This window comes from Conger conger, chromosome 15, assembly GCF_963514075.1.
Source record: "Conger conger chromosome 15, fConCon1.1, whole genome shotgun sequence".
NCBI lineage: Eukaryota > Metazoa > Chordata > Actinopteri > Anguilliformes > Congridae > Conger > Conger conger.
Window position 1 is genome coordinate 7,798,825 of NC_083774.1, and position 17,143 is coordinate 7,815,967.

The 17,143-nt window shown below is 40.9% G+C and overlaps 1 protein-coding gene and 1 long non-coding RNA gene across 2 annotated transcripts in view; both read right to left on the reverse strand.

Annotated features, from left to right (window-relative positions):
* The window catches only part of LOC133111891 (receptor-type tyrosine-protein phosphatase eta-like), a 30,836-nt gene extending 16,483 nt beyond the window's left edge, over positions 1 to 14,353 (reverse strand). The window contains exons 1-15 of the mRNA XM_061222529.1: positions 14,233 to 14,353; positions 13,338 to 13,592; positions 12,260 to 12,523; positions 11,365 to 11,619; positions 10,277 to 10,453; positions 9,382 to 9,636; positions 8,338 to 8,601; positions 7,443 to 7,697; positions 6,349 to 6,612; positions 5,454 to 5,708; positions 4,462 to 4,725; positions 3,576 to 3,830; positions 2,510 to 2,686; positions 1,624 to 1,878; positions 579 to 842 (exon numbers count right to left, since the gene is read on the reverse strand). Coding sequence (XP_061078513.1) covers positions 579 to 842; positions 1,624 to 1,878; positions 2,510 to 2,686; positions 3,576 to 3,830; positions 4,462 to 4,725; positions 5,454 to 5,708; positions 6,349 to 6,612; positions 7,443 to 7,697; positions 8,338 to 8,601; positions 9,382 to 9,636; positions 10,277 to 10,453; positions 11,365 to 11,619; positions 12,260 to 12,523; positions 13,338 to 13,512 — 3,379 coding nt within the window. The 5' untranslated portion in view covers positions 13,513 to 13,592; positions 14,233 to 14,353. The remainder of the gene's footprint in view (positions 1 to 578; positions 843 to 1,623; positions 1,879 to 2,509; positions 2,687 to 3,575; positions 3,831 to 4,461; positions 4,726 to 5,453; positions 5,709 to 6,348; positions 6,613 to 7,442; positions 7,698 to 8,337; positions 8,602 to 9,381; positions 9,637 to 10,276; positions 10,454 to 11,364; positions 11,620 to 12,259; positions 12,524 to 13,337; positions 13,593 to 14,232) is intronic.
* Positions 14,354 to 14,399: 46 nt separating this feature from the next.
* LOC133110988 (uncharacterized) lies at positions 14,400 to 16,438 on the reverse strand. The gene is made up of 3 exons (XR_009704955.1): positions 16,181 to 16,438; positions 15,286 to 15,540; positions 14,400 to 14,496 (listed from the first exon to the last, which is right to left on the reverse strand). It is a non-coding gene; the product is annotated as an uncharacterized LOC133110988 (long non-coding RNA).
* Between the last annotated feature and the right edge of the window lie 705 nt (positions 16,439 to 17,143).

The window sequence follows — 17,143 nt, forward strand, 5'->3', positions numbered from 1 at the left end:
ATAACATCTAATCCATTTCTAGAAAATACTGTAAATTAACAACCCCAAGAGAACCCACAGACAGTGATTTGTGAGTTTGTCATCGATGAATACAGCCCTTTGCAGACTAATTTGAGTCATTTCTGTGTCATTCATGCTATAACTGCAAACCCTTACACTGTGCCAACATGTAATCCATTTAAACAGATGGACATATTAGCTACATAATGCATTCATCTTTATAGCTACTATAGCTCTCTATTAAAGGTTCCTGGGATTTTAAATCAGGACAATTCCAGTCATATACATAGCACTGTCTCAAATCTCACTTCTATTATTATTTGTTCATTATTACCATTACTTAGCTGATGCCTTTATCCAAAGCGACTTACTGTTGATTAGAATAAGCAAGGGCAAATGGACCGATGTTGGGTTAAGGGCCTTGCTCAAGGGCCCAACAGCTATACAGATCTTAGTGTGGGGCTCACACCATCAACCTTCTAGGTTCCTGTCACAGACCTTAACCATTAGGCTATAGGCTGGCCCACACTGCTATACTGGAGAGCTCTGAATCTCCTCGAGCTGATGGACATACTCACAGGTTGCATTGGAAACAGGCTCTGATTCTTCAGCAAAGGGTCCACTGATTGTGGTCACTACGACTGTGTAGTTTCTCCCAGCTGTCAGTCCAATGAATGAGTGTGACTCAAAGCTGGAGTTAAGAACCTTTGTTTGGTTGTCTCCATAATCACTGATCAAGTTGACCATGTATTGTTCTACATTGCCAGATGGAGAGGTCCATGTCACCTCAATGGTATCATTGGTGCCTCTGCTTGAAACCACAGGCCTCACTCTTTCAGGCTCTGTATGTGGGTGTATGAGAGATAGAGAGAGAGAGAGAGAGGGAGAGAGAGAGAGAGAGGGGGGGAGAGAGAGAGAGACATGTTATTGTCTTCATTTATTATCGGCAACCATGACATTCCAAGAACAGAGGACTTTTTTTAAATGTCAGATAATTTCAGGGGCAATTAATATTACAGCTTCAGCTACAGCTTTCCATGTTGCCATAAACACAGATGGGTGTTCCTCTTCACCAGTGGTTCCCAAACTCGGTTCTGGAGTACCCCTCTGTAAGCTAGATTTCGTTCCAACTGTCCACAATTGCCATCAAAAAATTTTAATGAGCTGTTAATCTTTCTTAATTTGGTGCGTTTCAGCTTTACCTTAAACCACATTATTCCAGAAATAGCTTTGCAATCTCATGAAGAATAAAATGACCATGTTCATATTGTGCTTCGCTGACTGCACCATCTTGCAAACAAATACATAAGAAGAGGTAACAAATAAAAGACTGAGGATAAATTATTTGGTAGTATAAGGTACAATTAATAAATGAGTTGAACACGTTTAAATTCAATTTCAATTTTTTTTTTTTTCCTTAAACGTTCAACACAATGCAAATTTGCTTTGCCTTTGAATTGTTCCAAATGGTTTGTTTTGGTAGCCAGGTGTCCACATTTTCACAAATTCGAGTCTACTAATTGACCTGTTGGATGGTGAATAATAACATCTGTAGGTGATTGACAGTGACTATGGTAATGAGGGTGATGTAGCTCATGCTGAGTCCCTGTGTGGGGTACTCACTGGTGGAGATTTCTGCCGTCACTGGAGTGCTCTGGTAGCCCATTGGCCCTACGGTTACCACAGAGATGCTGTACAGAGTCCCTGATGTCAAGTTCTTCAATGTCGTCATATTGTTTGCGGTCTCGGTTTTATTAGTTTGATAGACTATGATGAAACTGTACTGGCCCAAGTCCATGTCTTGGGGCCAACCCCAACTTATAGTAATGAAATCAGTGGTCTGCTCTTCTACAAGAATAGCTCCAGGTGGATTGGGATCTGTAATGATGACAAACATGAGACAAACAGGAGCAGAATTAAAGCTTTGTGGAAAGAAAACAATAACATCTAATCCATTTCTAGAAAATACTGTAAATTAACAACCCCAAGAGAACCCACAGACAGTGATTTGTGAGTTTGTCATCGATGAATACAGCCCTTTGCAGACTAATTTGAGTAATTTTGAGTAAGTTACTGCAAACCCTTACACTGTGCCAACAGGTAATCCATTTAAACAGATGGACATATTAGCTACATAATGCATTCATCTTTATAGCTACTATAGCTCTCTATTAAAGGTTCCTGGGATATTAAATCAGGACAATTCCAGTCATATACATAGCACTGTCTCAAATCTCACTTCTATTATTATTTGTTCATTATTACCATTACTTAGCTGATGCCTTTATCCAAAGCGACTTACTGTTGATTAGAATAAGCAAGGGCAAATGGACCGATGTTGGGTTAAGGGCCTTGCTCAAGGGCCCAACAGCTATACAGATCTTAGTGTGGGGCTCACACCATCAACCTTCTAGGTTCCTGTCACAGACCTTAACCATTAGGCTATAGGCTGGCCCACACTGCTATACTGGAGAGCTCTGAATCTCCTCGAGCTGATGGACATACTCACAGGTTGCATTGGAAACAGGCTCTGATTCTTCAGCAAAGGGTCCACTGATTGTGGTCACTACGACTGTGTAGTTTCTACCAGCTGTCAGTCCAATGAATGAGTGTGACTCAAAGCTGGAGTTAAGAACCTTTGTTTGGTTGTCTCCATAATCACTGATCAAGTTGACCATGTATTGTTCTACATTGCCAGATGGAGAGGTCCATGTCACCTCAATGGTATCATTGGTGCCTCTGCTTGAAACCACAGGCCTCACTCTTTCAGGCTCTGTATATGTGTGTATGAGAGATAGAGAGAGAGAGAGAGAGAGAGAGGGAGAGAGAGAGAGAGGGAGAGAGAGAGAGAGAGGGAGGGAGAGAGAGAGAGACGTGTTATTGTCTTCATTTATTATCGGCAACCATGACATTCCAAGAACAGAGGACTTTTTTTAAATGTCAGATAATTTCAGGGGCAATTAATATTACAGCTTCAGCTACAGCTTTCCATGTTGCCATAAACACAGATGGGTGTTCCTCTTCACCAGTCGTTCCCAAACTCGGTCCTGGAGTACCCCTCTGTAAGCTAGATTTTGTTCCAACTGTCCACAATTGCCATCAAAGAATTTTAATGAGCTGTTAATCTTTCTTAATTTGGTGCGTTTCAGCTCTACCTTAAACCACATTCTTCCAGAAATAGCTTTGCAATGTCATGAAGAATAAAATGACCATGTTCATATTGTGCTTCGCTGACTGCACCATCTTGCAAACAAATACATAAGAAGAGGTAACAAATAAAAGACTGAGGATAAATCATTTGGTAGTATAAGGTACAATTAATAAATGAGTTGAACACGTTTAATTTCTATTTCAATTTTTTTTTTTTTCTGAAACGTTCAACACAATGTAAATTTGCATTGCCTTTGAATTGTTCCAAATGGTTTGTTTTGGTAGCCAGGTGTCCACATTTTCACAAATTCGAGTCTACTAATTGACCTGTTGGATGGTGAATAATAACATCTGTAGGTGATTGACAGTGACTATGGTAATGAGGGTGATGTAGCTCATGCTGAGTCCCTGTGTGGGGTACTCACTGGTGGAGATATCTGCCGTCACTGGAGTGCTCTGGTAGCCCATTGGCCCTACGGTTACCACAGAGATGCTGTACAGAGTCCCTGATGTCAAGTTCTTCAATGTCGTCATATTGTTTGCGGTCTCGGTTTCATTAGTTTGATAGACTATGATGAAACTGTACTGGCCCAAGTCCATGTCTTGGGGCCAACCCCAACTTATAGTAATGAAATCAGTGGTCTGCTCTTCTACAAGAATAGCTCCAGGTGGATTGGGATCTGTAATGATGACAAACATGAGACAAACAGGAGCAGAATTAAAGCTTTGTGGAAAGAAAACAATAACATCTAATCCATTTCTAGAAAATACTGTAAATTAACAACCCCAAGAGAACCCACAGACAGTGATTTGTGAGTTTGTCATCGATGAATACAGCCCTTTGCAGACTAATTTGAGTAATTTTGAGTAAGTTACTGCAAACCCTTACACTGTGCCAACATGTAATCCATTTAAACAGATGGACATATTAGCTACATAATGCATTCATCTTTATAGCTACTATAGCTCTCTATTAAAGGTTCCTGGGATTTTAAATCAGGACAATTCCAGTCATATACATAGCACTGTCTCAAATCTCACTTCTATTATTATTTGTTCATTATTACCATTACTTAGCTGATGCCTTTATCCAAAGCGACTTACTGTTGATTAGAATAAGCAAGGGAAAATGGACCGATGTTGGGTTAAGGGCCTTGCTCAAGGGCCCAACAGCTATACAGATCTTAGTGTGGGGCTCACACCATCAACCATCTAGGTTCCTGTCACAGTCCTTAACCATTAGGCTATAGGCTGGCCCACACTGCTATACTGGAGAGCTCTGAATCTCCTCGAGCTGATGGACATACTCACAGGTTGCATTGGAAACAGGCTCTGATTCTTCAGCAAAGGGTCCACTGATTGTGGTCACTACGACTGTGTAGTTTCTCCCAGCTGTCAGTCCAATGAATGAGTGTGACTCAAAGCTGGAGTTAAGAACCTTTGTTTGGTTGTCTCCATAATCACTGATCAAGTTGACCATGTATTGTTCTACATTGCCAGATGGAGAGGTCCATGTCACCTCAATGGTATCATTGGTGCCTCTGCTTGAAACCACAGGCCTCGCTCTTTCAGGCTCTGTATGTGTGTATGAGAGATAGAGAGAGAGAGAGAGAGGGAGAGAGAGAGAGAGAGGGAGGGAGAGAGAGAGAGACGTGTTATTGTCTTCATTTATTATCGGCAACCATGACATTCCAAGAACAGAGGACTTTTTGTAAATGTCAGATAATTTCAGGGGCAATTAATATTACAGCTTCAGCTACAGCTTTCCATGTTGCCATAAACACAGATGGGTGTTCCTCTTCACCAGTGGTTCCCAAACTCGGTCCTGGAGTACCCCTCTGTAAGCTGGTTTTCGTTCCAACTGTCCACAATTGCCATCAAAGAATTTTAATGAGCTGTTAATCTTTCTTAATTTGGTGCGTTTCAGCTCTACCTTAAACCACAGTCTTCAAGAAATAGCTTTGCAATCTCATGAAGAATAAAATGGCCATGTTCATATTGTGCTTCGCTGACTGCACCGTCTTGCAAACAAATACATAAGAAGAGGTAACAAATAAAAGACTGTGGATAAATTCAATTTCAAATTTTTTTTTTTCCTTAAACGTTCAACACAATGCAAATTTGCTTTGCCTTTGAATTGTTCCAAATGGTTTGTTTTGGTAGCCAGGTGTCCGCATTTTCACAAATTCGAGTCTACTAATTGACCTGTTGGATGGTGAATAATAACATCTGTAGGTGATTGACAGTGACTATGGTAATGAGGGTGATGTAGCTCATGCTGAGTCCCTGTGTGGGGTACTCACTGGTGGAGATTTCTGCCGTCACTGGAGTGCTCTGGTAGCCCATTGGCCCTACGGTTACCACAGAGATGCTGTACAGAGTCCCTGATGTCAAGTTCTTCAATGTCGTCATATTGTTTGCGGTCTGGGTTTCATTAGTTTGATAGACTATGATGAAACTGTACTGGCCCAAGTCCATGTCTTGGGGCAAACCCCAACTTATAGTAATGAAATCAGTGGTCTGCTCTTCTACAAGAATAGCTCCAGGTGGATTGGGATCTGTAATGATGACAAACATGAGACAAACAGGAGCAGAATTAAAGCTTTGTGGAAAGAAAACAATAACATCTAATCCCTTTCTAGAAAATACTGTAAATTAACAACCCCAAGAGAACCCACAGACAGTGATTTGTGAGTTTGTCATCGATGAATACAGCCCTTTGCAGACTAATTTGAGTAATTTCTGTGTCATTCATGCTATTACTGCAAACCCTTACACTGTGCCAACATGTAATCCATTTAAACAGATGGACATATTAGCTACATAATGCATTCATCTTTATAGCTACTATAGCTCTCTATTAAAGGTTCCTGGGATTCTAAATCAGGACAATTCCAGTCATATACATAGCACTGTCTCAAATCTCACTTCTATTATTATTTGTTCATTATTACCATTACTTAGCTGATGCCTTTATCCAAAGCGACTTACTGTTGATTAGAATAAGCAAGGGCAAATGGACCGATGTTGGGTTAAGGGCCTTGCTCAAAGGCCCAACAGCTATACAGATCTTAGTGTGGGGCTCACACCATCAACCTTCTAGGTTCCTGTCACAGACCTTAACCATTAGGCTATAGGCTGGCCCACACTGCTATACTGGAGAGCTCTGAATCTCCTCGAGCTGATGGACATACTCACAGGTTGCATTGGAAACAGGCTCTGATTCTTCAGCAAAGGGTCCACTGATTGTGGTCACTACGACTGTGTAGTTTCTCCCAGCTGTCAGTCCAATGAATGAGTGTGACTCAAAGCTGGAGTTAAGAACCTTTGTTTGGTTGTCTCCATAATCACTGATCAAGTTGACCATGTATTGTTCTACATTGCCAGATGGAGAGGTCCATGTCACCTCAATGGTATCATTGGTGCCTCTGCTTGAAACCACAGGCCTCACTCTTTCAGGCTCTGTATGTGTGTGTATGAGAGATAGAGAGAGAGAGAGAGAGAGAGAGAGAGAGAGGGAGAGAGAGAGAGAGAGAGAGAGGGAGAGAGAGAGAGAGGGAGGGAGAGTGAGAGAGAGAGGGAGAGAGAGAGGTGTTATTGTCTTCATTTATTATCGGCAACCATGACATTCCAAGAGCAGAGGACTTTTTTTAAATGTCAGATAATTTCAGGGGCAATTAATATTACAGCTTCAGCTACAGCTTTCCATGTTGCCATAAACACAGATGGGTGTTCCTCTTCACCAGTGGTTCCCAAACTCGGTCCTGGAGTACCCCTCTGTAAGCTGGTTTTCGTTCCAACTGTCCACAATTGCCATCGAAGAATTTTAATGAGCTGTTAATCTTTCTTAATTTGGTGCGTTTCAGCTTTACCTTAAACCACATTATTCCAGAAATAGCTTTGCAATCTCATGAAGAATAAAATGACCATGTTCATATTGTGCTTCGCTGACTGCACCAACTTGCAAACAAATACATAAGAAGAGGTAACAAATAAAAGACTGAGGATAAATCATTTGGTAGTATAAGGTACAATTAATAAATGAGTTGAACACGTTTAAATTCAATTTCAATTTTTTTTTTTTTCTGAAACGTTCAACACAATGCAAATTTGCTTTGCCTTTGAATTGTTCCAAATGGTTTGTTTTGGTAGCCAGGTGTCCGCATTTTCACAAATTCGAGTCTACTAATTGACCTGTTGGATGGTGAATAATAACATCTGTAGGTGATTGACAGTGACTATGGTAATGAGGGTGATGTAGCTCATGCTGAGTCCCTGTGTGGGGTACTCACTGGTGGAGATTTCTGCCGTCACTGGAGTGCTCTGGTAGCCCATTGGCCCTACGGTTATCACAGAGATGCTGTACAGAGTCCCTGATGTCAAGTTCTTCAATGTCATCATATTGTTTGCGGTCTGGGTTTCATTAGTTTGATAGACTATGATGAAACTGTACTGGCCCAAGTCCATGTCTTGGGGCCAACCCCAACTTATAGTAATGAAATCAGTGGTCTGCTCTTCTACAAGAATAGCTCCAGGTGGATTGGGATCTGTAATGATGACAAACATGAGACAAACAGGAGCAGAATTAAAGCTTTGTGGAAAGAAAACAATAACATCTAATCCATTTCTAGAAAATACTGTAAATTAACAACCCCAAGAGAACCCACAGACAGTGATTTGTGAGTTTGTCATCGATGAATACAGCCCTTTGCAGACTAATTTGAGTCATTTCTGTGTCATTCATGCTATAACTGCAAACCCTTACACTGTGCCAACATGTAATCCATTTAAACAGATGGACATATTAGCTACATAATGCATTCATCTTTATAGCTACTATAGCTCTCTATTAAAGGTTCCTGGGATTTTAAATCAGGACAATTCCAGTCATATACATAGCACTGTCTCAAATCTCACTTCTATTATTATTTGTTCATTATTACCATTACTTAGCTGATGCCTTTATCCAAAGCGACTTACTGTTGATTAGAATAAGCAAGGGCAAATGGACCGATGTTGGGTTAAGGGCCTTGCTCAAGGGCCCAACAGCTATACAGATCTTAGTGTGGGGCTCACACCATCAACCTTCTAGGTTCCTGTCACAGACCTTAACCATTAGGCTATAGGCTGGCCCACACTGCTATACTGGAGAGCTCTGAATCTCCTCGAGCTGATGGACATACTCACAGGTTGCATTGGAAACAGGCTCTGATTCTTCAGCAAAGGGTCCACTGATTGTGGTCACTACGACTGTGTAGTTTCTACCAGCTGTCAGTCCAATGAATGAGTGTGACTCAAAGCTGGAGTTAAGAACCTTTGTTTGGTTGTCTCCATAATCACTGATCAAGTTGACCATGTATTGTTCTACATTGCCAGATGGAGAGGTCCATGTCACCTCAATGGTATCATTGGTGCCTCTGCTTGAAACCACAGGCCTCACTCTTTCAGGCTCTGTATGTGTGTGTATGAGAGATAGAGAGAGAGAGAGAGAGGGAGAGAGAGAGAGAGAGGGAGGGAGAGAGAGAGAGACGTGTTATTGTCTTCATTTATTATCGGCAACCATGACATTCCAAGAACAGAGGACTTTTTTTAAATGTCAGATAATTTCAGGGGCAATTAATATTACAGCTTCAGCTACAGCTTTCCATGTTGCCATAAACACAGATGGGTGTTCCTCTTCACCAGTGGTTCCCAAACTCGGTTCTGCAGTACCCCTCTGTAAGCTAGATTTCGTTCCAACTATCCACAATTGCCATCAAAAAATTTTAATGAGCTGTTAATCTTTCTTAATTTGGTGCGTTTCAGCTCTACCTTAAACCACATTCTTCCAGAAATAGCTTTGCAATCTCATGAAGAATAAAATGACCATGTTCATATTGTGCTTCGCTGACTGCACCATCTTGCAAACAAATACATAAGAAGAGGTAACAAATAAAAGACTGAGGATAAATGATTTGGTAGTATAAGGTACAATTAATAAATGAGTTGAACACGTTTAATTTCTATTTCAATTTTTTTTTTTTTCTGAAACGTTCAACACAATGCAAATTTGCTTTGCCTTTGAATTGTTCCAAATGGTTTGTTTTGGTAGCCAGGTGTCCGCATTTTCACAAATTCGAGTCTACTAATTGATCTGTTGGATGGTGAATAATAACATCTGTAGGTGATTGACAGTGACTATGGTAATGAGGGTGATGTAGCTCATGCTGAGTCCCTGTGTGGGGTACTCACTGGTGGAGATTTCTGCCGTCACTGGAGTGCTCTGGTAGCCCATTGGCCCTACGGTTACCACAGAGATGCTGTACAGAGTCCCTGATGTCAAGTTCTTCAATGTCGTCATATTGTTTGCGGTCTGGGTTTCATTAGTTTGATAGACTATGATGAAACTGTACTGGCCCAAGTCCATGTCTTGGGGCAAACCCCAACTTATAGTAATGAAATCAGTGGTCTGCTCTTCTACAAGAATAGCTCCAGGTGGATTGGGATCTGTAATGATGACAAACATGAGACAAACAGGAGCAGAATTAAAGCTTTGTGGAAGGAAAACAATAACATCTAATCCCTTTCTAGAAAATACTGTAAATTAACAACCCCAAGAGAACCCACAGACAGTGATTTGTGAGTTTGTCATCGATTAATACAGCCCTTTGCAGACTAATTTGAGTAATTTCTGTGTCATTCATGCTATTACTGCAAACCCTTACACTGTGCCAACATGTAATCCATTTAAACAGATGGACATATTAGCTACATAATGCATTCATCTTTATAGCTACTATAGCTCTCTATTAAAGGTTCCTGGGATTCTAAATCAGGACAATTCCAGTCATATACATAGCACTGTCTCAAATCTCACTTCTATTATTATTTGTTCATTATTACCATTACTTAGCTGATGTCTTTATCCAAAGCGACTTACAGTTGATTAGAATAAGCAAGGGCAAATGGAGCAATGTTGGGTTAAGGGCCTTGCTCAAGGGCCCAACAGCTATACAGATCTTAGTGTGGGGCTCACACCATCAACCTTCTAGGTTCCTGTCACAGACCTTAACCATTAGGCTATAGGCTGGCCCACACTGCTATACTGGAGAGCTCTGAATCTCCTCGAGCTGATGGACATACTCACAGGTTGCATTGGAAACAGGCTCTGATTCTTCAGCAAAGGGTCCACTGATTGTGGTCACTACGACTGTGTAGTTTCTCCCAGCTGTCAGTCCAATGAATGAGTGTGACTCAAAGCTGGAGTTAAGAACCTTTGTTTGGTTGTCTCCATAATCACTGATCAAGTTGACCATGTATTGTTCTACATTGCCAGATGGAGAGGTCCATGTCACCTCAATGGTATCATTGGTGCCTCTGCTTGAAACCACAGGCCTCACTCTTTCAGGCTCTGTATGTGTGTGTATGAGAGATAGAGAGAGAGAGAGAGAGAGAGAGAGAGAGAGAGGGAGAGAGAGAGAGAGAGAGAGGGAGAGAGAGAGAGAGGGAGGGAGAGAGAGAGAGAGAGAGAGACGTGTTATTGTCTTCATTTATTATCGGCAACCATGACATTCCAAGAGCAGAGGACTTTTTTTAAATGTCAGATAATTTCAGGGGCAATTCATATTACAGCTTCAGCTACAGCTTTCCATGTTGCCATAAACACAGATGGGTGTTCCTCTTCACCAGTGGTTCCCAAACTCGGTCCTGGAGTACCCCTCTGTAAGCTGGTTTTCGTTCCAACTGTCCACAATTGCCATCGAAGAATTTTAATGAGCTGTTAATCTTTCTTAATTTGGTGCGTTTCAGCTTTACCTTAAACCACATTATTCCAGAAATAGCTTTGCAATCTCATGAAGAATAAAATGACCATGTTCATATTGTGCTTCGCTGACTGCACCATCTTGCAAACAAATACATAAGAAGAGGTAACAAATAAAAGACTGAGGATAAATCATTTGGTAGTATAAGGTACAATTAATAAATGAGTTGAACACGTTTAAATTCAATTTCAATTTTTTTTTTTTCCTGAAACGTTCAACACAATGCAAATTTGCTTTGCCTTTGAATTGTTCCAAATGGTTTGTTTTGGTAGCCAGGTGTCCGCATTTTCACAAATTCGAGTCTACTAATTGACCTGTTGGATGGTGAATAATAACATCTGTAGGTGATTGACAGTGACTATGGTAATGAGGGTGATGTAGCTCATGCTGAGTCCCTGTGTGGGGTACTCACTGGTGGAGATTTCTGCCGTCAATGGAGTGCTCTGGTAGCCCATTGGCCCTACGGTTACCACAGAGATGCTGTACAGAGTCCCTGATGTCAAGTTCTTCAATGTCATCATATTGTTTGCGGTCTGGGTTTCATTAGTTTGATAGACTATGATGAAACTGTACTGGCCCAAGTCCATGTCTTGGGGCAAACCCCAACTTATAGTAATGAAATCAGTGGTCTGCTCTTCTACAAGAATAGCTCCAGGTGGATTGGGATCTGTAATGATGACAAACATGAGACAAACAGGAGCAGAATTAAAGCTTTGTGGAAAGAAAACAATAACATCTAATCCCTTTCTAGAAAATACTGTAAATTAACAACCCCAAGAGAACCCACAGACAGTGATTTGTGAGTTTGTCATCGATTAATACAGCCCTTTGCAGACTAATTTGAGTAATTTCTGTGTCATTCATGCTATTACTGCAAACCCTTACACTGTGCCAACATGTAATCCATTTAAACAGATGGACATATTAGCTACATAATGCATTCATCTTTATAGCTACTATAGCTCTCTATTAAAGGTTCCTGGGATTCTAAATCAGGACAATTCCAGTCATATACATAGCACTGTCTCAAATCTCACTTCTATTATTATTTGTTCATTATTACCATTACTTAGCTGATGTCTTTATCCAAAGCGACTTACAGTTGATTAGAATAAGCAAGGGCAAATGGACCGATGTTGGGTTAAGGGCCTTGCTCAAGGGCCCAACAGCTATACAGATCTTAGTGTGGGGCTCACACCATCAACCTTCTAGGTTCCTGTCACAGACCTTAACCATTAGGCTATAGGCTGGCCCACACTGCTATACTGGAGAGCTCTGAATCTCCTCGAGCTGATGGACATACTCACAGGTTGCATTGGAAACAGGCTCTGATTCTTCAGCAAAGGGTCCACTGATTGTGGTCACTACGACTGTGTAGTTTCTCCCAGCTGTCAGTCCAATGAATGAGTGTGACTCAAAGCTGGAGTTAAGAACCTTTGTTTGGTTTTCTCCAGAATCACTGATCAAGTTGACCATGTATTGTTCTACATTGCCAGATGGAGAGGTCCATGTCACCTCAATGGTATCATTGGTGCCTCTGCTTGAAACCACAGGCCTCACTCTTTCAGGCTCTGTATGTGTGTGTATGAGAGATAGAGAGAGAGAGAGAGAGAGAGAGAGGGAGAGAGAGAGAGAGAGAGAGAGAGAGAGAGAGAGAGAGAGAGAGAGGGAGGGAGAGAGAGAGGTGTTATTGTCTTCATTTATTATCGGCAACCATGACATTCCAAGAGCAGAGGACTTTTTTTAAATGTCAGATAATTTCAGGGGCAATTAATATTACAGCTTCAGCTACAGCTTTCCATGTTGCCATAAACACAGATGGGTGTTCCTCTTCACCAGTGGTTCCCAAACTCGGTCCTGGAGTACCCCTCTGTAAGCTGGTTTTCGTTCCAACTGTCCACAATTGCCATCGAAGAATTTTAATGAGCTGTTAATCTTTCTTAATTTGGTGCGTTTCAGCTTTACCTTAAACCACATTATTCCAGAAATAGCTTTGCAATCTCATGAAGAATAAAATGACCATGTTCATATTGTGCTTCGCTGACTGCACCATCTTGCAAACAAATACATAAGAAGAGGTAACAAATAAAAGACTGAGGATAAATCATTTGGTTGTATAAGGTACAATTAATAAATGAGTTGAACACGTTTAAATTCAATTTCAATTTTTTTTTTTTTCTTAAACGTTCAACACAATGCAAATTTGCTTTGCCTTTGAATTGTTCCAAATGGTTTGTTTTGGTAGCCAGGTGTCCGCATTTTCACAAATTCGAGTCTACTAATTGACCTGTTGGATGGTGAATAATAACATCTGTAGGTGATTGACAGTGACTATGGTAATGAGGGTGATGTAGCTCATGCTGAGTCCCTGTGTGGGGTACTCACTGGTGGAGATTTCTGCCGTCACTGGAGTGCTCTGGTAGCCCATTGGCCCTACGGTTACCACAGAGATGCTGTACAGAGTCCCTGATGTCAAGTTCTTCAATGTCGTCATATTGTTTGCGGTCTGGGTTTCATTAGTTTGATAGACTATGATGAAACTGTACTGGCCCAAGTCCATGTCTTGGGGCAAACCCCAACTTATAGTAATGAAATCAGTGGTCTGCTCTTCTACAAGAATAGCTCCAGGTGGATTGGGATCTGTAATGATGACAAACATGAGACAAACAGGAGCAGAATTAAAGCTTTGTGGAAAGAAAACAATAACATCTAATCCATTTCTAGAAAATACTGTAAATTAACAACCCCAAGAGAACCCACAGACAGTGATTTGTGAGTTTGTCATCGATGAATACAGCCCTTTGCAGACTAATTTGAGTAATTTCTGTGTCATTCATGCTATTACTGCAAACCCTTACACTGTGCCAACATGTAATCCATTTAAACAGATGGACATATTAGCTACATAATGCATTCATCTTTATAGCTACTATAGCTCTCTATTAAAGGTTCCTGGGATTCTAAATCAGGACAATTCCAGTCATATACATAGCACTGTCTCAAATCTCACTTCTATTATTATTTGTTCATTATTACCATTACTTAGCTGATGTCTTTATCCAAAGCGACTTACAGTTGATTAGAATAAGCAAGGGCAAATGGAGCAATGTTGGGTTAAGGGCCTTGCTCAAGGGCCCAACAGCTATACAGATCTTAGTGTGGGGCTCACACCATCAACCTTCTAGGTTCCTGTCACAGACCTTAACCATTAGGCTATAGGCTGGCCCACACTGCTATACTGGAGAGCTCTGAATCTCCTCGAGCTGATGGACATACTCACAGGTTGCATTGGAAACAGGCTCTGATTCTTCAGCAAAGGGTCCACTGATTGTGGTCACTACGACTGTGTAGTTTCTCCCAGCTGTCAGTCCAATGAATGAGTGTGACTCAAAGCTGGAGTTAAGAACCTTTGTTTGGTTTTCTCCAGAATCACTGATCAAGTTGACCATGTATTGTTCTACATTGCCAGATGGAGAGGTCCATGTCACCTCAATGGTATCATTGGTGCCTCTGCTTGAAACCACAGGCCTCACTCTTTCAGGCTCTGTATGTGTGTGTATGAGAGATAGAGAGAGAGAGAGAGAGAGAGGGAGAGAGAGAGAGAGAGAGAGAGAGGGAGGGAGAGAGAGAGGTGTTATTGTCTTCATTTATTATCGGCAACCATGACATTCCAAGAGCAGAGGACTTTTTTTAAATGTCAGATAATTTCAGGGGCAATTAATATTACAGCTTCAGCTACAGCTTTCCATGTTGCCATAAACACAGATGGGTGTTCCTCTTCACCAGTGGTTCCCAAACTCGGTCCTGGAGTACCCCTCTGTAAGCTGGTTTTCGTTCCAACTGTCCACAATTGCCATCGAAGAATTTTAATGAGTTGTTAATCTTTCTTAATTTGGTGCATTTCAGCTTTACCTTAAACCACATTATTCCAGAAATAGCTTTGCAATCTCATGAAGAATAAAATGACCATGTTCATATTGTGCTTCGCTGACTGCACCATCTTGCAAACAAATACATAAGAAGAGGTAACAAATAAAAGACTGAGGATAAATCATTTGGTAGTATAAGGTACAATTAATAAATGAGTTGAACACGTTTAAATTCAATTTCAATTTTTTTTTTTTTCCTTAAACGTTCAACACAATGCAAATTTGCTTTGCCTTTGAATTGTTCCAAATGGTTTGTTTTGGTAGCCAGGTGTCCGCATTTTCACAAATTCGAGTCTACTAATTGACCTGTTGGATGGTGAATAATAACATCTGTAGGTGATTGACAGTGACTATGGTAATGAGGGTGATGTAGCTCATGCTGAGTCCCTGTGTGGGGTACTCACTGGTGGAGATTTCTGCCGTCACTGGAGTGCTCTGGTAGCCCATTGGCCCTACGGTTACCACAGAGATGCTGTACAGAGTCCCTGATGTCAAGTTCTTCAATGTCATCATATTGTTTGCGGTCTGGGTTTCATTAGTTTGATAGACTATGATGAAACTGTACTGGCCCAAGTCCATGTCTTGGGGCAAACCCCAACTTATAGTAATGAAATCAGTGGTCTGCTCTTCTACAAGAATAGCTCCAGGTGGATTGGGATCTGTAATGATGACAAACATGAGACAAACAGGAGCAGAATTAAAGCTTTGTGGAAGGAAAACAATAACATCTAATCCCTTTCTAGAAAATACTGTAAATTAACAACCCCAAGAGAACCCACAGACAGTGATTTGTGAGTTTGTCATCGATTAATACAGCCCTTTGCAGACTAATTTGAGTAATTTCTGTGTCATTCATGCTATTACTGCAAACCCTTACACTGTGCCAACATGTAATCCATTTAAACAGATGGACATATTAGCTACATAATGCATTCATCTTTATAGCTACTATAGCTCTCTATTAAAGGTTCCTGGGATTCTAAATCAGGACAATTCCAGTCATATACATAGCACTGTCTCAAATCTCACTTCTATTATTATTTGTTCATTATTACCATTACTTAGCTGATGTCTTTATCCAAAGCGACTTACAGTTGATTAGAATAAGCAAGGGCAAATGGAGCAATGTTGGGTTAAGGGCCTTGCTCAAGGGCCCAACAGCTATACAGATCTTAGTGTGGGGCTCACACCATCAACCTTCTAGGTTCCTGTCACAGACCTTAACCATTAGGCTATAGGCTGGCCCACACTGCTATACTGGAGAGCTCTGAATCTCCTCGAGCTGATGGACATACTCACAGGTTGCATTGGAAACAGGCTCTGATTCTTCAGCAAAGGGTCCACTGATTGTGGTCACTACGACTGTGTAGTTTCTCCCAGCTGTCAGTCCAATGAATGAGTGTGACTCAAAGCTGGAGTTAAGAACCTTTGTTTGGTTTTCTCCATTATCACTGATCAAGTTGACCATGTATTGTTCTACATTGCCAGATGGAGAGGTCCATGTCACCTCAATGGTATCATTGGTGCCTCTGCTTGAAACCACAGGCCTCACTCTTTCAGGCTCTGTATGTGTGTGTATGAGAGATAGAGAGAGAGAGAGAGAGAGAGAGGGAGAGAGAGAGAGAGAGAGAGAGAGAGAGAGAGAGGAGGGAGAGAGAGAGGTGTTATTGTCTTCATTTATTATCGGCAACCATGACATTCCAAGAGCAGAGGACTTTTTTTAAATGTCAGATAATTTCAGGGGCAATTAATATTACAGCTTCAGCTACAGCTTTCCATGTTGCCATAAACACAGATGGGTGTTCCTCTTCACCAGTGGTTCCCAAACTCGGTCCTGGAGTACCCCTCTGTAAGCTGGTTTTCGTTCCAACTGTCCACAATTGCCATCGAAGAATTTTAATGAGCTGTTAATCTTTCTTAATTTGGTGCGTTTCAGCTTTACCTTAAACCACATTATTCCAGAAATAGCTTTGCAATCTCATGAAGAATAAAATGACCATGTTCATATTGTGCTTCGCTGACTGCACCATCTTGCAAACAAATACATAAGAAGAGGTAACAAATAAAAGACTGAGGATAAATCATTTGGTAGTATAAGGTACAATTAATAAATGAGTTGAACACGTTTAAATTCAACTTCAATTTTTTTTTTTTTTCTTAAACGTTCAACACAATGCAAATTTGCTTTGCCTTTGAATTGTTCCAAATGGTTTGTTTTGGTAGCCAGGTGTCCGCATTTTCACAAATTCGAGTCTACTAATT